At 38.9% G+C, this 24099-nt stretch overlaps 1 protein-coding gene across 1 annotated transcript; it reads right to left on the minus strand.

Moving 5' to 3' along the window:
• Positions 1-1202: 1202 nt before the first annotated feature.
• sfxn5b (sideroflexin 5b) lies at positions 1203-20268 on the minus strand. The gene is made up of 14 exons (XM_033632575.2): positions 19978-20268; positions 13978-14046; positions 12636-12713; positions 11914-11940; positions 11744-11798; positions 11615-11640; positions 11414-11467; positions 11016-11072; positions 10726-10791; positions 10286-10376; positions 9472-9587; positions 9123-9208; positions 6416-6533; positions 1203-6165 (listed from the first exon to the last, which is right to left on the minus strand). The coding sequence occupies exons 1-14, from the start codon at positions 20032-20034 to the stop codon at positions 6088-6090; spliced, it is 978 nt and encodes a 325-aa protein (XP_033488466.1). The 5' UTR covers positions 20035-20268; the 3' UTR covers positions 1203-6087.
• Between the last annotated feature and the right edge of the window lie 3831 nt (positions 20269-24099).

Genomic DNA, 24099 nt, shown 5'->3' on the forward strand with positions numbered 1-24099 from the left:
TTTATTTTTATTAATTTATTTATCTATTTATTTATTTATTTATTTATTATCATTTTATTCTATTATTTTACCATCTTTTTTCCCTCTATCACAAATGTTTTGTCTTTTATGTTCTGTGCTTTGTGTTGCATTTTATGCATGAATTGTGCTGTATAAAAAAAGTTAGCATGATTATTACTATCATTACTACATTTTGGAATTTAAATACATTTTGCATATTAGTTAGGTCTACTAGTTATTTTATAGACTTAGATTATTATTAAAAAATATAATTATCAAATAAATTGTGATATATTATGATTACACTATCCAAGCTACCCTGCAGTACATAAAGTAAATGAAATTAGCTCCACCTTTACCTGTGCAATTTCTTTCTAAAACATGGGGAGCAAAAACAAATTGGAAAAAAAAAAAAATAGATTTTGAAAATTATCTTTATAAAGACAGGGAAAAAAGAAAACAACAAGGGGAAAACTATATTATTATTATTATTATTATCATTATTATTATTATCGCTATTATTACATATTTAAATTTATAGAATTATTGTACAGAATTATTATGATTTATTATGAATTTTTATAATTACAGAATTATTATGATTTTTAAGCACCTTTTCCGGGTCATTTCCTTGTTTGTTTTAACTTTCTTTCTTCTTCTTCTTCTTCTTTTTTTTTTTTTTTTGTATATTTTTTTTTTTTGTCAAATGTTGTTGTTTTCTTGTTTTTAATGTTGTCTTTTTACTTATTTCTTGCAATTTTGGTGGGCTATTTATTTTATCATTGCTTATTGCCTTCATCATTTGTTAAACATGTTGATTATTTTCTTGAAGCTTTGTTAAATTAAATTTTAGAGAACAGTTAAAATTTTCTGAATACCAAAGGAACATCACCCAATGTGGAAAAACAACTTAAATATTTCTCAAATATCAAAAAAGTTGCAGATAATTATCTAAATAATCAACTAATCAATTAATTGACTAATCATTTCAACTCTGAAAAATAATGTATAATGAGGTGCAACAGTAATAAATACTTAAAATTAATATTAATACAGGTAATGCGGGGGGCGGGGGGGGGGGGGGGGGGGGGTCACATGGCACATAGCCTATTTTGTGATATGGAAACTAAATCAGTGTCAATTATAAAAGCAAATAAAAACAAATGTAAATAAACTTTCCACAAAACTTCTCACAAAACAAAGCAAAGAGAGAAAGGAGTATTTATTATTCATTATATATTTTTTAGATAATATAGATAGTTTTACATTGTTTGACTAGCAAACATTTAATAAACTTGTAGAAGTAGTATACAAAGAATTAAAAATACTAGTTCATCATCAGTAGTATAATATATAGCTTATACTTTCATGGTTCAAATATTGTACAAAAGACGTCATTAGGAATGAATACAGTAGTGTTTAAGAAACAGTCAGCAGTGGAGGCAAATGTCCTTCCTACAAGTCCAGAGAGGACGTCAGTGTACAGTGTTTGGCGACTGTGGAAAATAAAATGTGCAGACAGCAGAGTTCTGTATGTTGTTTCACATTATCAGTTTTAAAACCTCCAACATGTGATAAACAGTGTGAAAATTAATAAACATCTACAGTACAGTCTCCATATTTACCCTCAGACACACACAGCCACCGACAGAGAGGCTTCACATCTGCAATATTATTAATGTATAATGATCAATTCCCTCATCAGCATTTCTCCTCATTATTCAGAATAATCAGCACATGTTTGGATGACACTTGTACAGTATGTTGATATTTATTGCCGTGTCTCCCACTGATAATAGAGCCTGATCGATAATGGACTGTGCCAAAATATCAGCCAACATTATCTTATTGCAGATGTATCAGGATCAGCATATTCTGCAGCACAGAAAATATAATTCACAGCAGTCCAGCAAAGAGGGCTGATGGGGCTGATGGGGCTTTTGTGCGACTGTAAAATGGCTCAGCACAAACTGTATCTTGGTCAGAATTCTTTATATACCGAATCTAAAAGATCCTTGTCAGACATGTTTGTGTATTTAATGGGTTTATGAAAAAAAATTAATATTGGCTTGTATATTATAACCTGTTACCAGCCTCAAAAATCCAGTATTGGACTAAAAAAATGCCCCAAAATCAGAAAGAGCTGCAGAATTGCAGATTTAAAACAATGGTTCTAATCTTAGAGTTACCATTTATATATATTTAAAAAAAATGGTGATAAGGAGACACAGGTAGATACAACTTAATTTTTATGAGTTAAGATATATTGAGTTAAAATAAATATAAATCTAATGTTAGATTATTAACTCACAGTGACTAACCTGATTCTGTTTAGTACCACAGTCAGTTCTGTTCTTTATTCTCACAGCTTTCATCCACCCTCTTTGAATGTTATCACTCCATTGAATGGGTGTTATCAGTTGTTAGCAGCCTTGTATAGAATGAGCCTACTGCACCTACTAGTAGGTTCAGAGATCTGTCATTAGCAGTGTTGGGGAGTAACTTGTTGCATGTAATGGAGTTACATGCAATTAAATTACAAAATAAAGGTAATTGTAATCAGTTACAGTTACTGAGAAAAAAATATGTGATTAATATTCAGTTACTTATCAAAATGGTTGTGATTGCAAAGATATTACATTGAATATATTTTTTCTGTAAAAAGCAGAAGGAACACCACTGTGCATATTCAGTGGGCTGCATACTGTAAAAGTAAACCTTGAAGCTAGAAAACATTTTTGGCGTACGCGCCAGGCAAGCAACTCCATTGGAATGAATAGGCACCTTCTTGGCATCCCGTATCTGGTTATTGCTAAAATCTGTTATCAGCCCCATAAATGTTTTTTTGTTGGGCTATGACCTCTAGTGGCCGTAGTAATTATTACAGGAGTGAGGGAGAAAGTCAGTTGTTGCACTATTAAAGGGACATTTCGGTTTATTTCAACCCATCTCCTATCGTCCTAAATTTGTTTCAAGTGACTAGTGACATAGAAATAATAGCATGTTAGCCGTTAGCCTAGATACAGCCGTAGCATCAGACCTGTTAAAACGTAAGTGAACGGGCATCCTTTCAAGTGCAAAGTTAGTCCACTAAACAAGCTTTTTTCCACAAAGACTGCCTCATATCGTTAGGATAAATGTCAGAGAACATATAGAAAACGACATGTAAACGTGTTGTCTTACCTTACCGGTGTGGTGCCATGTTTGTTTACCATCTAGCTCTGCTTTCCAAAGCGCGGCAGAAATATATCTCGCCAGCTCTAGATAAAGCCCAGCTGGATACTACTCCAGGTGGAGGTGTCTCGTCCTCGGTCACATCCAGACCTTGAAAATAAGGCTGCAACCGGTCCCATTCCTTGCAACAGAGGCATTCCTCTTCTGTGGGCACTGGGGCACAGCATTCACAGGTACACCACCAATCTCCAGAGCTACGCAGCCTTGCAGCAGCCATTCCTCCTCTCTCGTCCTCTACCTGTTGCGCCTCTCTCTCTCCTCCTCCGTTCTTCAATTTCACGAAGCTCTTCATCAGTGTATTCTGGCTCAAATAAATAAGGGCGGCCATCAAACTCTGCAAAATCAAATTCCTCCTCCACAAAGTCGAAGTCTGGCAAAAAGTCTGCCATTATTCTATAAATCTTTCATAAAATAAATGAATGAACTTTTCAGGCTACTGTCCGGTTCTGCCTTCCAGCTGTTGCTGCTTGTCCTCGCGAGATTTCAGGCACGCTATGCAATCGCTGCTTGTTTTCGTGATATTTCGGCTGCGGGTTAACTTTGCACTTGAAAGGATGCCCGTTCACTTACATTTTAACAGGTCTGACGCTACGGCTGTATCTAGGCTAACGGCTAACATGCTAACTATTATTTCTATGTCACTAGTCACTTGAAACAAATTTAGGACAATAGGAGACGGGTTGAAATAAACCGAAATTTCCCTTTAAGAGTGACAAAAGCCCTATTTGGACGGGATTAGTTTTACATAGGGACGTGGGGTAAAGTAATAATTACCAGAGATTTTAGTCCCGTCCGAATGTGCCATGTCAGTAATTATTACCACACGATGTCAGTAAAGATCGCGACTTTTACCTTCTGTAAAAGGGTCCCAGAAAATTACCTCAGGTAATACTAATCCCGTGTGAATAGACCAGCAGTAAATATGTGTGTAGATATTTTGTCACATCCTGTTGACAAGTGGTTTTTTTCGCGGACTTTCAAGCATGGAGGCTCTTGAAGAGGCACTCAGTTTTGCACTTCACAGTTGGACAAGTCCATGTGAAACCTCAGGTACTGTGGGCCTACGACTTGCTTTAGGTAAGTTAAGTATGCAATGTAGCAGGGCTATGTGGCTAGTAAAAAAATGACAATAAAATTAACCAGTAGGCTAATCAGTTCATAATAATAATAATGTTTTGCCTGGAAGGAGTGTGGTACGCACAGGAACCAACATCATACGCACATGACGACAGGAGGGGACAGCGGTGCGTGAATGGATTTACCCCTCCCACTTGTGGTAGTTTTACTGATATTTCTTATCCCGTGCGAATTGGCCATTAATATTACCGACGTCCTGTGGTAAAAGTGACATTACCCCACGTGCCCATGTAAAACTAATCCTGTCTGAATAGTGCTAAAGTCTCTGTTGGGAGGAGGTTGCATAAGACGGATGGGTCAGTCAAACAAATACAGGACTTTCACCCAGGAGGCCGCTGTTTGTGTCTCATTAACTTATTTCAACAGACCTTTGTAAATTCATCATGTCATGTCACATTACAAACATACTTATTTTCACCCAGAACCATAATTGTTTTCTAAACCTAACCACAACCTTAGTTCTGTCAGACAACTCACATTTTAAATGTTCATTTCAACAGCAGAACATAGTTAGAGTTTGGTGTCTAGACTCCAGTCTTATCGCTCCTGGCAGATATACTTACATGAGATATTAGAGAGTGATTATTAAATATCCCCCCCTTAGCCAGAGCCTGCAGGTGGATGCTGGAGTGGAGGTGGGGCTGAAAGACCAAGCACCAGTACTGTTGTAGAGCAGCAGCGGCATAGGCAGTGCAAAGGGAGAGCTGGGAAGATTTTTCAGCTTAAACAGCCCGCTAAATTGGGAGGGTGTGTTTGTAGATGACATATGGAGAGTGATGTATGACGTGTGTGTATGAATCAGTGCATCAGCTGACTGCCTGAACTAGCTCGCAGGCATTGCTCCATTAAATCTAATGAAAGCGAAACCTAACAAAACTGCTCCAGATGACAACTGATAACGACCATTTAATGGGCTGATAACAATTAGTAACTGTATTTGACTCACATAGTTTTTCTCAGCAACTGTAACCGATTACATTTATATTTATTTTGTAAATTAATTAGATTTAACTAGTTACCTCCCCAACACTGCTGATGATGGCCTTCTGAGCCTACCTACCTTCTAGTAGGTGTAGCAGCTCCCTCCAACTTATATTTATAAGGCTGATAACCACTGATAACAATCATTCAATCGAGTGATATCATTTCGAAGGGGTGTCTCTTTAGAGAGGTTTTTTTGCCAGTGAAAAAGCTCTAAAAAACTACCGTGCACTACCTGATCAAGACAGACACAGTTAGCAACCAGCTGCTGAACACAGTGAAGTATTCAGTGGCCAAAGACCCAGAAGTTCAGTTATTGCAGGTTTAAACTGTATTTATAAACCCTTTTTCATTGTGTGAAAAAGCAGCCATAACTTAGCCAGTGTGTGGCAAACACTGTTTTGTATATATATTAAAATTATTTCATTAATACTAAAAAAACACAGTAAATATATAATTTCTATGTACAGAAAACAGAGAGGACAGAATAAAATCTGTCCCATCCTCAGATCTCGACTCAATAATTGCTGGGATCTTGAGAACCATAGAAAAAAACCCTGTGTTAGTACGTGACGGTCTACAGACTACGCTGTGACACTGCAGCAGAACGACTCCCAAACCTGTCGACAGGAGGAACCCCACTGTAGGTTCTCCCCGACAGCTATTCACAACGCAGCCTCATTTCTATCCTCGCTCCTCTGTCCTCTGCTCCCCGCTCCCACACCAAGCCATCCATCATAAACCCTTGTTGTAGGTCACCACCTTGCAATCTGTTGCCATGGCGATTTCAGGCTCTAGGCGAGACACCTCAATCTGCAAAAAGAAAACAAAAAGACGGAAGGTAAATTCTAGCTCTGCGTCTCTCTGACTCTTTCAGCGGTCTGAGTTTTAATTCGAGGGGGGAGGAGACATCTGGAATAAGAGGTGAATATGAGCTTGTGGGCCGCGGCTGTGCATGTCAAGTAGTGTATGTGTAATTTGAATTTCTTGCCAGCTGCTCTCCATCTGAGCCATCTGGCCTCGAATTAGCAGTGGAAGCAGTTGGACCGACATTTTACTGTACCTGAGACATCTGGGGGAACAGGCTGATGGCTACGGGCAGCGAGAGGCCGAAGGTAACCAGGCACACCAGGCTGTGGATGGGCAGCAACAATCTGCGGTTGCTCTGCAGGAATCGCAGCCTACACGAGTCAAGACAGTGATAAAAAGGAAACGTGAGCACGCTGTGTGGATCGATTCCAGAAGACTAGGCTACTGGCAAGCCAGGAGTTATTTTTGGATCTGCAGAAAAGACATGGTGCAGATTTCGGGAAGCTGTTCTGCACAATTAGTGGGTGTGAGATTAATCTGTCTGCGTTGAAGTTCCAACTCTAGGTTTAATGAGCCAGACTGCACATATCGGTCTTTCTTCTTGTGTGTAAAGCCACAGTAGGCTATATTATCACATTTCATTCATTTGTTCATCTTCACATTCTCTTTGGCTGTGACCTACTACTGAATGAATGTATGAGAAGCACTTTGGGGCACAACATATGTCGGCTCTGCTTCTGCACACAGAGAAACAGAGTATTTTTAGACCAGAGTCAAACAAACATTTCTGCCCTACAAAGACACGGAGCAATAACTCGAGAAAGGAGTTGAGAGGAAAAGGAAATTTGAGCCAAAGATGTAGAAAATCCTTCAAACCTTTAGGATGCCGGGGGCTGAGTTATAGCTGTCATTACTTTTTGTCATGGTTGGATTTAGCTACTGCCTCATTTACAAACATGAATTACTGAGATTTCATTCATTCATTTTCCGTAACCGCTTATCCTGTTGGGGGTCACGGGGGCTGGAGCCTATCCCAGCTCTTCACTGGGTGAGAGGCGGGGTACACCCTGGACAGGTCACCAGACTATCACAGGGCTGACACATAGAGACAGACAACCATTCACACTCACATTCACACCTACAGACAATTTAGAGTCACCAATTAACCTGCCTGTCTTTGGACTGTGGGAGGAAGCTGGAGTACCCAGAGAAAACCCACGCTGACACAGAAGGGCTCCCCCACCCCAGGTTCAAACCCCCACCCTGGATTCGTACTGGGACCCCTCTTGCTGTGAAGCAACAATGCTAATCACTGCACTACTGTGCCACCCATTACTGATATTTTGAACCGTCAAATTTTATATTTCAGTTACAGGAAAGAGGAAATAAATTTAGCTAACACTAAATCACCAGGTAGCTTTAACTAACGTGTTAGCTTTGGTCTAGTTATTCAGTTTTGCTAACTTACACTCAGTTTACTGTGAGACTGTACATGTCTGTGGCATAACAATATTTTATTTGATAAAACAAATGTCAAGAGGTCAGATTCTGGTCTTAAAGGTCCAGTGTGTAGGATTTAGTGGCATCTAGTGGTGAGGTTGCAGATTGCAACCAATTGAAACTTCTTCCATGTGCCAAGTGTGAAGGAGAACAACAGCGGTCGATGCAAAAGGTGAGTGGAATTCTGGGCTACTGTAGAAACAATATAACGGACTCTGTGGAAGAGGACCCGCTCAGTATATAGATATAAACGTCTCTTTTTAAGAAACCAAAACACACCGGTTCTTACTTTCAGATGGTTATGAACTAATGAAAATATAGTTGTGAATATTATATTCCATTTCTGCCAATATATCCCCTTAACTCCCACACACTGGACCTTTAAGTCATTATGTTCTGTGTTTGGCTGTTTAAGGGCAGAATCAAATAAAATGCTTCACAGTCCACAACTGCCTTCAAAAAACATTCATGAGTTATTATATTTTGGTATTTTTACATCAGTTTCATGATGGTACAATGGGGTGAAAACCAGCTAAAGAAAAAACTAGATCACTAGACCATCTTGCAATGCGATCTGCGACTTAAAACAAATGTGGGCAAGGCAAGTAAAATTGGGATAGGGGGCAATGGCCCCTTCACTACTGCCTACCCCCCCTTCTTTCTGTTTCATGACTATATCTTGCACAATTATGACACTATTGCAGTGACAAAATCTGTCCACAGACAGACATATATACACCTGGCAAAATACTCAAAATAGCTTCTGTGGTAGTTCATACTGCAGTGGGTTTCATCATGATGACACACAAATACACACACACTGACTCACAAGGTGAAATCAATACCAACAGCAGGTAAAAACATTTCTGTCACACAAAATTATGTTTGCTTTGCTCATGTATCCTATGTTTTCTACTCTTTCTATTCTTTAAGTATTTAAAAGTAAATTAAAAACAAAGATCCCTTATTAATAGGACAGATTACAAACACACATTACATCGATTAAAGAGACGACCAGAAAAGTTGAGAACCATTACTGCAGTCTGTATTTTCTTTCTGACTAATGTCTCATTAATGCAAAGTAATAAGTACCCATACATGTCTGAATGTACCTGCATACAAAGGCTAAATTAGAGCTGCTTTTAGGTACGTTTCTTTAGTTTGTTAAGTAGCCTAATGTTTAAGTGAAAATGAAGAAACTTGTTCCAGTTTCTCAAATGTGAATATTTTCTAGTTGTTTTAGTCCTTGATGAAAGTAGACAGCTGGTCTGTTGCTAGGAGAAAATAAGACATTAAAGATGTGTGCTCTGGCTCTGTGAAGTTATGATGGGTATTTTTCATATTTTGACATTTTACAGACCAAAAGATAATCAATTCATTAAGAAAACAATCAGTAGATTGATACTTGTAGTGTTAGATATTAAAAAAAGGCTGACAATAAACAGTATTTCTGTACAAACCTCTCTAGGTAGGACATGATGATGGGGGGCAGGACAAAGATCGGCATCGGGAGGACCACACGTGTGAAGGCGGTCTCCATGATCGCCTGGGGAAAAGATGAGAACATTGTGCACATGCTTCATTTCAAATACTGCAGCGAGTTGGATTTAATTTTCTCTTTCATGAGATCAGATGTGTGCTGAGTGACAGCAGCCGAGCAGGAAATGATGCATTTTCCCATTATCAGCCGCCATCACCTAAAAATGCAATTCACTGAAAAGAAAAACAAAAAACCACACAGCAAGTGTATAAACACATTCAGTGCAGTCGAGTATCAAGTCTGCTGAGCGTGCAAAAAAAGGCACTCACATGTCTCGCAGCAATTTTGGAGGATCCCACCACATTCCCGTTGTTGTCCAGAACATCGATTCCCTCAGAGAGCTCATTGTGTCTCATCAGGCCCACGTTACAGATGTTTGCACTGGCTGAGGACGCGGAGAGAAAAGCAGCTTTTATAATTTAATATGTGTCCACAAGACAAGATGCTGAAGATTTTACTGATTCCTGAAGGGAAAGTGTGATATTACATTTTGATGTAAAGAATAGAGAATTATAAGAAGTTTGGATAGGAGTATAAAATAGATGTATGTAAATATAAAGTAAAAAATACAATAAAACAGAAATAAAAATGCACATTATGCTACAATGTTTAACACTAGTACTTAAGATATTAAGAATAACATATTTCTTCACTGTGCTGAGTCTGTAAGTGTGTAAAAATAAACGACTATGTGCACTGTGCTCCATTACACTGTATAAACCTGTGTTACACTCAGAAATATAAAATATATATTATGCTATAATGGTTACTACAATATATACATCAATGGAATAAAGATAGAAATAAGAATAAACATAAGAAGTACGTACTGTTATGTGCATTATATGTTAAATAAATATAAACATTCAAGAGGTGTTAAAAATATTGGACAGTTGAATTATTGCACCAATTATTGCATGTTTAAAAAAAAAAGTAATAATAATTGTACCTTAAGTCACTAGCTCTGTAATTTGAGATTTAGAAGAAAGAAAAATTTAAGAAGAAAAACTGACTCCAGCCACCAGAGGGCCACATCAGTAGACCTCTGTTGTAACTGGTACACGGGGTCCTTTGGAAACCTACCGACAGCTGGGAAGGGGACCAGTCTCTGAATTATCATTCTGGTGGCAGGACTCAGCTTGTTGGCCTTCTGAATCAGGACATTCAGTCCCACCTGGTACACACAAACATGAGTAGAAGAAACATAACAACAGGTTTGTCTTGAATAAATCACACAAAAATGTATTAAAACAAACAAATTTTGCTTTTGGTAAAAACTTTTTGTTACAATGAGGCTGTTGTTAAATGCAGACCCTTATGACTTCAATTCATCAATGAGATTCTCCATTTTTGTTTTCTTTGTTCACCAGAGGCATGCAAGAAAAACAAAGCTTTCTTCACGAAGCTCAACGTAACATGGGGTCATTAACTGGAACACAAATGATCTATTGGTGGGTGAGGTATTCCTTTTCCTTCTCAAATCAAATTTTGGAGGATATAAACTACACAAGAAACACACTCACTGCAATAGAAACAGCGCTGGTCACAGCTCCCACGTAGCCTTGAACAAACTTTGATGTTGGCGTAGGCTGAGGGAGGAAAATAAATTCTGTGTCAAAGCTTTGTGTATGGTTTACTGTCTATAGTAAAATTTGGGGATTTAATGCCTTTGAATGGTCTTTTATTGCAGAAAAAATGTCTTGAAGCGAAAAACACAACACATTATATTCTATTATGGGGATAAATTAATAAAAAAAATGAACAAATACTGTAATTTTCTGAATAAATAGATCTGAATATCCACAGTACATACCTTTGTGGCATTACGGTTGGCGTAGTTGACACAGGCATTGTGACTCTGGTTCAGCCACTGTAGGACAGAAGGAAGGAAAGAAGAGTTAACAGTTAAAAGGAATGAACAAAGGATAGAAGGAGTATGGAGGGAGGAAAGGAAAGCAGGATGAAAAGGAATAGTGAAACACAAAGGAAAGGAAGGATAGATAAAGATATTCGGCTGCTTATTTGTTGCTTTATAAATCCATGGCACACAGAGAGAAGCAACCAGAGCAGCAGCACTTTATTTTACCATGTCCTTATCCCAGTGTAAACAGGTGGGAGAGCGTTGCATGTGCACAATAAAAGTGTGCTTACCAGATGTTCAGCATGTACAATAAATGCAATGGTTTTACAGTATGTTGTGTTTTACAGTACCTGCCATATAATGGTAGACACCACAGTCTGATTTGGGAGAAGAAGGCCAATGACCTAGATGAGACCAGGGAATAAGAGCTTATTTTCGGGGCAAAATAAGTCCAAAGTCTCATTTCATCTGTCCCCAAACACGACCATGTACAGTAAATGGACGTCAGCACAGCCATGATTTAAAATGTATGAGTCTTATATGAGACTTACAATCGGTGTTCCAAATGGGACATAACCTGCACAGCGAAGAAATGATTTTCAGCGTAGAGAAAAGAAAAATGAGGACAAAATGGACGTAAGTTCACCAACTGCAGCAAAGATCTTCATCTGAGGTCGTACCTGACATTCGAAATGGCATGAAGATCTTCTCTCCTGTGTCAGGATGAATGATGGCCTGCGTGCAGAGAGCATGACATCATCCTCATGCTGCCAGGCGCCCAGAGGCTTGAATGTATGGAGGTGCAGTTAACCTGAGCCTGACTTACAGGGATGACTGATGAATCACTTACCTGCTTGATCTTCTGGGCTTCCCACAGCTGCAAGAGAAGAACTATAAGTAGTTATTACGTTTACGATACTCTTGTTTTGCATCTGCTTTAGAGGCGTAAATAAACTGCCATTTCATTATGATAATTGTGTGTTTTGCAACGACTTTATTTAGTCCACTGTCACTACATACTTGTCATAGTCTGTGCCTTTCCTTCATTCCTCATGCGTCAGCTGTCCCCCCCCCCCCTCCCCTTTTTTTCTTGTTCATCCGAATATCCCTCCTCGACTCCTCTATTCTCTGTCCTCCATCACTTGATCCAGAAATCAATTGAGACTCGTTCGTTAAAAGCGCTCGAAGGAGTCGAGGAGAGAGGAGGCTTTTAGAGGAGAGGGAAGCAAGGATACACGAGTGCAGGCTTCACAGATGTCTTTTATCAACCAACTCACCCCCTGATTGGATATCAGTTATTGATTGGACAGCACAGCGCTGTAGCTCCACACTCAGCGGTCACCCGTTTGCCCTCCACTCCAGCCTGCCCAACCTGTTTCCAGCCCTGCTCAGCCTGCCTGCCCTGTTCCTCCAGAGTGCCCTGGATCAACCCAAGACACTTTAAACTGAACAGCTGTCTGAGTCACGCTTTTGGGTCCAGTTCTCTCTGTACTACACGACAATACTCTGTAATGTGCACCATGTTTCCTGCATATTCTGTCTTGTGTCACAATAGTGTTGATGAAGACTCACCTGAAGATCAGACACTCCAGGAGGAAGCTCTCCATGTTTATAGTCATCAAGTAGTTTAATGCATTCTTTCAATTTTTTCTACAAACAAAGGAAGAGAAAAATGTGAAGCTTAATTAGACGGATTGTTGTTCTGGTGAGCAAAAGTTCTCAAATGTTAAAAATAAATTTAAAAATAAATGTATTATTTAATTGTTTGGTCTTTAAAATGTCAGAAAATAGTGGAAATGCTTCCCATGCCTGATATGACATCTTGATCAAAACCCAAAAATGTTTAATTCACTATCATGGAAGGCAAATTAATGAGGAAACAGTAACATACGTATGAGAGGCTGGAAACACAAAGTCATGGAAAAAAACGAACATTATTGATTAATCAATTCATGCATTTTCTCTCCTGGCATAAATTAAAACCCTAGAAACTCATCGCTGTTCAGTAAAATTACATATTTAGGAGTATTTTTAAAGAAAAAAAAACCTTTATGCCTTTAATGGTCTGGTTGTAACTCTATGTTTTGAATATACTATATTATTATGAATATGTAAATAATTACCCGCCCCTCAGTTGCTCACCTGCAGCTCGAGTTTATGGAGTTATTTTTGTCTCAATATTATCTTTATAAACAGATTAAGGATCCCAGTGTTAATGTGTAGTCTGTAGAAATATAACAACCTTCCACAAATATTAACAAAAAGATTTGTAATCTCACTAAAATATTTTGCAAATATAAACTGACTCTGCAGAAATGTGGTGGAAATTATGTCATCAGCTGGCGATTACATACCAACCAAGTGATACAACTGGATTTCCATTCACACTGACAGAAAAGTTTGTCTCAAAACTCTGCGTGTGTAAAATGTAAATCCACAAATGTCGAATTGAAATCCAACTTTCAAACAGGTACCTACAGAATATATTACAAATTATTATTATTATTAATATTATTATTATTTTTCACAAATACTTTTCTATTCACAGATTTTTTTTTTCAGAATTTGTTTATTTGCAGACCCGTTTTATACCTGCACTGTATTTTTGTGACTTAACTTTTATTTATATATATATATATATATATATATATATATATATATATATATATATTTGTGGAAGGTGTTTTAATTTACAGACCACACATTAACACACAGATTGATTACCTGTTTTTTTCCACTGGAGGAAGTCTTTATAAAGAGTTGACTGACACATCATTTCAGCTCTACAAATATATATACTGTTGTCTATGACACTGTAATGGATGGAAGCTCAAACTTTCAATTGAAGCCATACTGTGAAAACATTCACCAGCCACCTATAGACAGTTTTATATCTTTCTTTTTTTTTTTTTACCTCAGACACAAACAGGGTGCTGGGATCAATGATGTCCACAAAGTGTCTCAGTCGACCAAGGAATGAACCCTGGAAGAGACAGTATGACAAAGTTAACTCTTAATGAAAGCAGACACATAATGACAGTCCAACATCCTCCCCTCTGTGAATGAATCATTTCACAAGTCCTCTGAAAATTTATGCATCACTTCTCACTTTGCTTGACTTGGTTCTTAGTAGTCCTAAAGTTCCTAAAAACATTTCTTTGTGTGTTGCTCATTGGTTATTTGAAAGTGGCATTTAGGTATTTATAATGTCACATAAAGCACAGTTTAACATATGTAACGTTCTGCCCAGTGGTGTAAGGTGGTCAGTCTTAACAGATTGTGCACGTAAACTAGCTACCGTATCATATCGTATTGTCATATGGTCAAATAGAGACTTGACATAGGCAACAAAAAGAAAAGAAAGGAAAACCATGACAGAGATGGGTTTGCATTTTTGAGGGCATATAGCCTATGGCGAATGGTACTATCTTTAATCTAATTTGAGATCTTCTTTGAACACAGGTGCCCTAAACCCAACAGGAAGTTGGCCATTTTGAAATAAATGCATAGTTTCTGGTCATATCCAGGGGGCGTACTTTAACAAACTCCTCATCTAAAGTTCTTCCACATCAAAAGTCGCTTAAAGCTTGAGTTTTCGTTGAACCTTGTGACCATGGCGAGGCGTCAAACTTCCAGGTTTCAACAGGAAGATGTTATAACTTCTGTGTACCTTGTCCAATCTGCCCCAAACTTCACAGGTTTTATGAAGCTCCAAGCCTGAAGCCATCAACATGCAAATTAGGTGTCATGGTGATTGCCCAACCCTCTGGCAACAGGAAGTACATCATTTCAGACACTTATCTTTTGGTTTACGTGAAATTTACATGGTGGGATCTACAACTGATGAACAACAATATGACAAGTAATCAATGTGTTCTGCAGCGCCACATAGTGGACACAGAAAGTGGTGCAACATGTAAAACAGGTCATTGTAATGAGATGCACAGAGCATCATCACTGCTTGCAGCTTTAATTTTTCTTGGCCATGGCAAAGATTTACCCCCAACACAAAAAAAAAACAGTAAGCCACTTCACATACGAGTAGGTTGAGGAACAAGTCTGTTATGTTAGCTCCGTCGAACCTGTACGGCGGGCCAGCCACTGCTGGGTGATGGAAAACAGGTCACACACTGTGCACCACTTGCGATTTTCCCCAGGGATGTCGCCACAGACACCCAGTTCGTAAAACTGCAAATGCAAGTGCTTTTATTGATGGGCCATAGGCTCGGTCACTTATGTGTTACCTCAACAGGGAAAATCTTTAGGATTATTACTTTAATATTAACTGTAATTACTTTTGTTTGTTAAAGGAAAAGGTCAGCAATTTAGGAAATACATTTATTTGCTTCTTGATTGAAACCACTTTCATATCTGTACTGTAAATACAAAGCTACAGCTAGACAAGTGTGTCCCGATGTTTCCAGTCTTTATGCTAAGCTAAGCTAACCTACTGCTGATTGTATTTACAGCACAGACATGGGAGTGGTATCAATTTTATCGCCAAAAAAAGAATAAGTGGACTTCCTCAAATGTCAAACTATTGCTGTATGTTTACATTTTCATGCTGGACAATTAATTCTTGCTTTCTCTGTTCACTGAAAGAAGACAGTGAGATGAGGTTGGAAGCTTTGAATCATTCGTCAAAGGACCTTTGAGTTTAGATTCTCTTCTTAAAGGTCAAGGATCTACAAATGCACAAATCTTTGCTATGTTAATCAGAATTTAATAAACGTATACTTCGAACAAAGAAAGCCAAACTGTTAAATGCTCAATAAAAAAAGATGACAAAGTTTTTGCCTCCTCACAGAACAATGTGACAAACACAACTGAGATGAGAAAGTAAATCCGCCTTTTGAGATGAACTTTGAAGCAAACATACTAACCATCTGAGTAAGTTTACATTTACCAAACACATTCCTCAGAGTGAGGCTTGGAGCTGCTGGGTAAGCACCCTGTTTCCTGTTCCCTTCACTGTCTTCATCAGCATGCCAATTGCTAAGTATGTGTGCCAGCAGTCTGAAAAGGCCCAACAGCAATTTATGCCAAGAGTCTCTTTGGCAAACCAGATGGGCGAAAACATGGCAGCTTCAATCGGATTCCCTCCGAGACATTTATCAGTTATGAAGGGCAGAAAAGTGGAAAGACAAACCCTTCTGTATTTTAATTATCTGTTCGGATCAGGGTCTAATTGAAATGACTGGAAACAACATCCAGTCCTTCTAACGACTGTAAATAAAGCATCTCTTCTGCACTGTAACCCTGGATATTCTGCCATTCCTCCATCACATGTCTCCTCCTCTGACAGGCCATATGTGCTGCAGTGCTGTTTTGTAAGAGTGGGGTAGACTGAGGATCCATGTGAGGAGCCCGCTTTAATTATGCATGAGTTTCAGCTCCCTGGAGAGTACACAACAAGGCTAGCAGAGACAGAGCGCGGCAGAAAGCACAGACGAACTGAGCTAGATTTATGCTGATTCAAAGACTGGCCTAATTTTAACTGCTTTGACGCAAGGAACTGAAAGTATTACAGGACCTTTATCAAAGCGACATGAACTTCAGGTTGCAGATGGAACAACACAAGGGTTTATGGGGGTCAGATTGAAAAGACTTCCCACTGAAAGCCATCATTAATAGGAGCTGGAAACCAAGGCTTAATGACTGTCTCCCTTTAAATTATGGTGATCTAAAACAAGATGTGGTGGCAATCGCTCAAAAAAATAGCAATTCGCCTGAGACAAAGGGTGTAAATGAACTGCTATTTAGGCCTGAACTGTGAACCGTGCAACATCCTGTGTTAACTCGTGGGTTCATGGACCAATTATGAAAAAAACACCACTCCTACATTAGTGTGAAACCCTCAGACTGAAAGAGACACAAAACAACAACATTTTTTGGCTCTTTGTGGCCATTTTGCATCTCCTTGTGGTTGTTTTGCGTCCCAATATGGCTGCATTGCGTCCCCATGAGGCTGTTTTACATTTCTTTGTGGTTGTTCTGCATCCTATTGTAATCATTTTGAATCTATTTGCAGCTGCTTCGTGTCTCTTTGTGGACATCTGCATCTTTTTGTGGCTGTTTAACATCTTTTTGAAGTCAGTTTGCATGTCTTTTGGGTGTTAAACATCTCATTGTGACCATTTTGCATCTTTCTGTAGTTGCTTTGCATCTCTTATTTGACATTTTGCACCTCTGTATAATTGTTTTGCATCTTTGTGACCATTTTGCATCTCTTTGTGGTGGTTGTGCATCCTATGTGGCTGCTTTGCATCTTTCTGTGGCTGTTATATATCTCTTTGTGGTGGTCTAGCATCCCTATGTGACTGCTTTGCGTAATTTTGTGCCCATTTTACATCTCTTCGAGGTTATTTTGCACATCTTCGTGATTGTTTGATATCTCATCACATCCATTTTGTGTCTCTTTGTAGTGTATCTTTATGGACGTTTTACATTTCTGTGATTATTTTGCGTGACTTTGTGGTTGTTTGGCATCCCTATGTGGCTGCTTTGCATCTTTTTGTGTCCATTTTACATCTCTAAGGTTGTTTTGCATGTCTTTGTGGTTGTTTTGTGTCTAATATCGACCATTTTGTGTCACTTTGTGGTTGTTTTGTGTATCCTTGTGGACATTTTGAAATATATGGCCATTTTGCATCTCACTGTGCTGGTTTTGCATCCCTATTTGACTACTTACTGTCTTTTTGAGGCAGTTTTTTTCCATCTCTTTAAGGTCATTCTGCATATCTTTGTGGTTGTTTTACATCTTAATGTGACTATTTTGCATCTCTGTGTGATTATTTTGAGTCCCTGCTACAATTTTGCATCTCTTTGTGGTGGTTTGGCATCCCTATGTGGCTGCTTTGCATATTTTGTGCCCATTTTACTTCTCTTTGAGGTTGTTTTACGCCTTAGTGCGCCAAATTTGCATCTCTTTCTGGAATTATTAAATCTCTCCATTTTGCCTCTCTTTGCAGTTGTTTTGCATCCTATGTGGCTGCTTTGCATCTTCTGAGTCCATTTTACTTCTCTTAGCTGTTTTGCATGTCTGTGATTGTTCTGCATTTCACTATGACCATTGTGTGTCTCTTGGAAGTTGTTTTATGTCTCTTTCTGGACGTTTTGCATTTCTGTTTGACTGTTCTACATCTCCCTGGGACCATTTTGCATCTCTTTGTGGTGATTTTGTGTCCCTTCATACCTGTTTTGCATCTTTTTAAAGCCATTTTGCATTTCTTTGTTGATGCTTTGCATCTCTTGTTGGGGGTTTTGCATCTCTGCACCATTGTTTTGCAAATATTCAGGAACATATTTTGCATTCTTTTGTACATGTTTTGCATCCCCATGTGTCTATTTTGTGTCTGTTTGTGGCTGCTTTACATCTCATTGAAGTTGTTTTGCATGTCTCTGTGGTTGTTTTGGATCCACAATGACCACTTTTCATCTCTATTTGGTTGTTTTGCACCTCTTTATGATTGTTTTGCATCTCTCTGACCAATTTGCATCTTTATGTGGAGGTTTTGCATCCCTGTGTGGATGCTTTGAGTCATTTTTTGGCCATACTAGGTCGCTTTGACATTGTTTTGCATGTCTTTGTGGTTGTTTTGCATGTAATTGTAGTTGTTGTGTTGGCTCTTCATGAAAATTTTGCAGCTCTGTATGACTGTTTTGGATCTGTGACCATTTTGTATCTCTTTGTGGTGGTTTTGAATCCCAGTGTGGCTGCTTTTATTTTTTTCAGTGGTTGTTTTTCACGTCTCTGTGAAGCCATTTTACATCTCTCTTTTGCTGTTTTGCATCTCTTTATGGTTGTTTTGCATCTTTGTGTGGTTGTTTTGTGTCTCATTTTGCAGTTCTTTGGAGTCTGAATGACTTTTCAACATAAAACAAGTGTCACTCCAAAATGAGGCTCAGGCCCAATTAGCCCTTTGACCCCGTGACCCCTTTCCTTAGTTCTTCCATGTATTTTGATAAGAGTTTTATTGATCGCTCATATCAGTTGAAACAACAGCAGATCAAAAAGTTTAGTGACTTATTTACAATCTGCATATGGACCTTGCTCGGTGCAGCACCATCCTGTGAATAACTTCCTTCAGGCTGCAGTTTAATGAATGGCTCTGAAGAAATAAATTTAAATGTAACCATCGTGCAGCTTCCTCAGTTAATGTGCCACCCGAGTTAACGTGAAGGTCACATTATCTTCCAGGGCTGACCAATGCAAATTCATTTGTGAGGACGGAAAATTGAGTAATGGGCTTCAGATAAGTACGGACAGCCCATTAATCTCGATCACATGTGGGGCCACAGTCAGTCTGCAGGAAGCATCCTGGAAAATAATAAACTTGAGGGTGTTAAAGTGTGATATGGATTAGATAACGTTCAATGTGATGCACAGAGTGGGAGATATTATATCAGAAATCTCACCAGATGCGATTTTAAAGCCTAAATTAAAAGAAAAAGAGGGAAAACCGTATGTAGTTAGGCGCTTTTAAAGGATAAATGGCTTTAGATTGACGCGTAAGATATGAGTGTGTTGTCTGCAGAACCTGAACAGTGTGATATAATCTTTCACGGAGCAGCAGCGAGGCAGAGGGTGTGAAATCTGTCAGTGGAGATGATAAACAGCGATATGAACCTGCCGACAGACGATTCTTTCTACTAGTAAAACTACAATACGCTCAAAACTCAAGCAATCACGCCCGGAAGTTGATTATCAGCTCAAAGTTGTTGCGGTTTGATAACAAAGAAGCGGAGCGCAGATCAAAGCAACTTTGGCTACAAAGTGTGCGCATGAGAACAGCCGGAGCGGAGCAGCAGCAGCAGCAGGGCGGAGGATGCATGGGGCTGTTTTTCACCCCCAAAGCCTGCAAAACAAAAAGCCACATTAATGCACGTTCACCGGGAGATGAAGAAGACTTACCTGCTCGTATCGAGGTCTCCCGAGCTGGAAGGCAGGACAAGCTGCAGATTCCGCCATGACACCGAACTATTTATTTATTAATGAAGTGAATCATGAACGGATTTTTCTTCCAAGTGCAGCGAACTACATTCAGTGTGTAACTAGTGAAGCAGCGAGCCGCTCCGTCTGTTGGGATGTGTAGTCTTCTCCTTTGCGTTAACACTGGCAAAGTTGAACCGCATGACTACACATCCCAAATGATCGATAAGGTGAAAGCTATTGCATAACTGTTCGCATTGATCTTGGGGAGAGAGATAACAGTAGATGCACCCATAGGTGTCAAGATTGGCCCAATTAATCATTATGTGAAGAGGTGTGGCCTGAAGAAACAAACATGTCTGCGAAGAGTAATGATCAGCCGGGTTGCTCTCAGGTTCACTTCATATTAAAGGAAGAAGAGAATAAATAACCAGGGGCTAAATAAATATGTGTTTGTCACCACACTGGACACTTTCATTATGCTCCTGTCAGTAAGTGGCCGAGGGCACGAGACTGCTGCTTTCACATTGAATAAAGTCTATTCAATTAATCCTTCAGAGTGTTATGAACTTTAATCATATGGCACATTTAATCCATTACATCTCAAAGTACTCAAGGAAGCTTAATATAAGGACTCTTGCTCTGCGTGTGTCTTAACAAACCTGTAACTTATGTAACTAAGTACATTATGGCGAAAATTCAATTAGTAGCCCGGGCTATTATTTGCATTTATCACTAAACTCAACAGGAATTATATTTGGGACAAGCCTTTAATTCCTCTCACATTAAACTGTTGCTCAGCAAAGATGGGTAAAATGATCAAATTGTTTATTTAAACTAGTATGAATATTATTTGTACAAAAATTAGGCTTCGACTAACATATCAGTTATGTGAATTATTGATACAACACCACTTTAACCTCTTCAAACAATATTCAAAACTTGGATTATTTTTATGAAAAACACTTTTGATTCTTTTGATCAGTGGACCCTCACAGACTGAAGGGATATAAATAACTTACTGGGTAATCAAGGAATGGACACATATTCTGAATGACTAAGGGTCTTCTCTGGTGCACATGGTTTAAGTACAATGAAATGAACTGAGCTAACAATATGTAGCATCTCCATACTGACAACAGTTTAAACATTTATATTTGTATGTGTGTGATCAGCAGTCAAAAATCTGGTTTTATACATCCAAAGAATTTCTAGAAAAGTGAACTGCTTGGCAACCAGACAAGTAAAAGATACTTGGCATATAATTGACAAAAGGCTTTTAATTGAAGTTTTACAGTACTCAAATACTGTATAATTTTGGGGTACTTGAGTATCTCCATTTTACGCTACTTTACATTTCTACTCCACTAAATTTAGTAATACATTATGATGTATTATTGTGGATTAAACTACCCATTATTTTATAAAGTACTTGAAATTAGCTCCACCGTCACCAGCTGAAATATTAAAGTGATGAGCACATTAATCATAATCCAGTTATGGGGGAGACCAGGTATGGTTGTAACAACGGGATGGTTGTAACAGGACCACTTTAAACGACAATGGATGATTGAAGAGTCTTGAGATTAATTTCATATATGACCACTTTTTTTCTTTCGTAGCTGTGTGAGACAGATTTTACAGCCAAAACACTGATATTCAGGCGTGAAAGTAATGCTTGGGCCTAGTCTATATTTTAATTATACGAATATTGTTGAAGTTAGAATAATGTATCTTGTATTATTGTACAGAACACTGTTTTATCAATGCGAAATTCAAACCACCATGCTACTACAGCTAGCTAAACAGTGGCTGACAGGGGCAGAGATGGTTGTGAAACCACTTTAAGTGTTACAATTAACCCCCTAATTACAAATAAAAACATTTTATTTATCTTACTGCTTTTTTCAGCATTCCAGGAGAGTTGGTGAGAAAGAATTGACAGTGGTGTGCACGTATCAAAACATGCACGGCACAAGGTCAAGCAGAGAAAGACAGTAAAGTCATGTGGAGAAGGCTCTGTCACCTCAGAGTCTGGTACTTGGTCCTGAGTGGTGGAGTCAGGAGGTTGGCATCAGAGGAGCAGAGACTGCAGGGAGGTGTGTGGCCTTGGGGCAGGTCAGTGAGGTAGGAGGGGGCCTGGTTGTTGTGGTACAGGGGGCCAGTGGAGGTTCTGGAGGATAGAGGTAATGTGATACTCTCTGCTATATGACACTGAGAAGATGCTGCAAGAAATTACAAAACTTAAGAGAACAAGGATCAACACAGCTGCTCTGTGTGGGCGATCACAGCAGTCAGAAAGTCTTCAGTGTGCAGCAAGAGGAAGTATTGACTGGTTACATAACTGAGGCAGCAGACTTGTATTTTGGACTCACTCCATGTGATACTTAGCATCTGAAAGGTACAGGTTAGCCAGTTAGACCTTAGTAGGATTTTGTTATTAGTGTATGTATCAGGTTTTTTAAAAAGATATTTTTGGGACAGCTGTGGTGTGATGGGGGAGACGAAGAGGGGGAATAACATGCAGTAATTATGCAATTTTTTATTCATCTTATTGTTACAACTCACCCAAGTAGTTGGCAGACTGTATCAATGGATTTCCTTGTAGTGACATCAGGGAATACTATCGTACTTTGAGTCAAAATTTGGGAGCTCTAAGGGTGCTTTCACACCTGCTCTGTTTGGTTCAATCAAACTCAAGTTTGTTTGCCCCCTAAGTGCTGTTCGTTTAGGTAGGTGTGAACACAGCAATCACACTCAGTTGCGCACCAGAACAACCAGACTGAGGCCTTCTGGAAGAGGTGGTCTTGGTCCAGTTACAAATGAACTCTGGTGCGGTTCCTTTGTGGTGAGAACGTGTTCCGACCTGGATCTGAACCAACTGCAGTCACATGACACATTGTTTGGGTTAAACATGAGCATGTTACAGTCCTGGAGGATTATTAGTGTGCACCTCCTCCTGTACTGCCTTAATATGCACATTCAGCACATCCAATGCATCAAAACATTGTTTTCTAGTTGGAGCCGCGCCTCGTTTTCAAACTGTATGGTTTGACTAAAATGAACAATGACAGCAATATAGTCCACGATGAGCAGCGCTAAAATCAACCTGCGTAGTTGTCCCTCCATTGTGACATTAGAAAGTCTCACATTTATCTTGCAAGTGTACTCTTCTTCAACGTTTGGTTTACTTCCTGGATTTTTCCTGCATGGGAATTCTGACCAATCAAGAGCAGCTTTCTCCTGCAAGGAAATGTATCTGGTCGACTTGTAAATGCTGCTGTGAGAACACGAAGCAACTCTAGGCAATTATACAACTTTGTAATGAAATGAGTCCCTGATTCAGACCAAAGCAAGACAACTAACACACAACTTCAGAAGTCATAGATGCTGGTGCAAAAAATGTTACAACCAAACCCAGTCTCCCCTATAACATATATAATTCTGGGATGGGTCGTCTGCCTAATGACTGCCTCTACCTTTGGTGCTTCAAATATATATTGATGGTGCTAATACTTTAGGTTTAGTAAGATTTTGAAAGCATGAGTTTTACCTGTAATGGAGTGTTTCTACACTGTGGTATTGCTACTCCACAGAGGGATCTTAATGCTTCTCCTATCACTGCAGACATCTTTTCAAGTCTTATTTATAGTCTTGTTTATTCCTACAATGTAAAGCTGCTGCTGAGAGTGTACAGATGCTCTGTCTAACAGGAAATGCACCAAATCTCCTGGGTCTATAAGCAGAAAAACTGCCTATGCTTTTATATTTTGCTTTGGGGCAGAAATTAATGTAAATCAGCATTTCACAACCTGGAATCAAACCTGAGAGAGAGAAGTGAAATGGCTGGCAGTGTGAGGGCAACTTGACAACATTTGTTATAAATGCAACAGACTGAATTTACAACAATATCATTTCTGATCAGATAGTATTTTAAATCTCTTGTCAGTTTGCGAAAGCTGAAGACAAGGTCCGCGCTGAACCAGCAGGTCTCCTCCCACTGTATGGAAAGGAGTGTCCTCTAGTGGAGAGACATGAGCACTGCTGCAGCATACCTTACATACCACACATACAGTGTTTGTGCAGGATGTTTAGTCTGCAGTT

Source organism: Epinephelus lanceolatus, chromosome 7 (genome assembly GCF_041903045.1).
Source record: "Epinephelus lanceolatus isolate andai-2023 chromosome 7, ASM4190304v1, whole genome shotgun sequence".
Taxonomy (NCBI): domain Eukaryota; kingdom Metazoa; phylum Chordata; class Actinopteri; order Perciformes; family Serranidae; genus Epinephelus; species Epinephelus lanceolatus.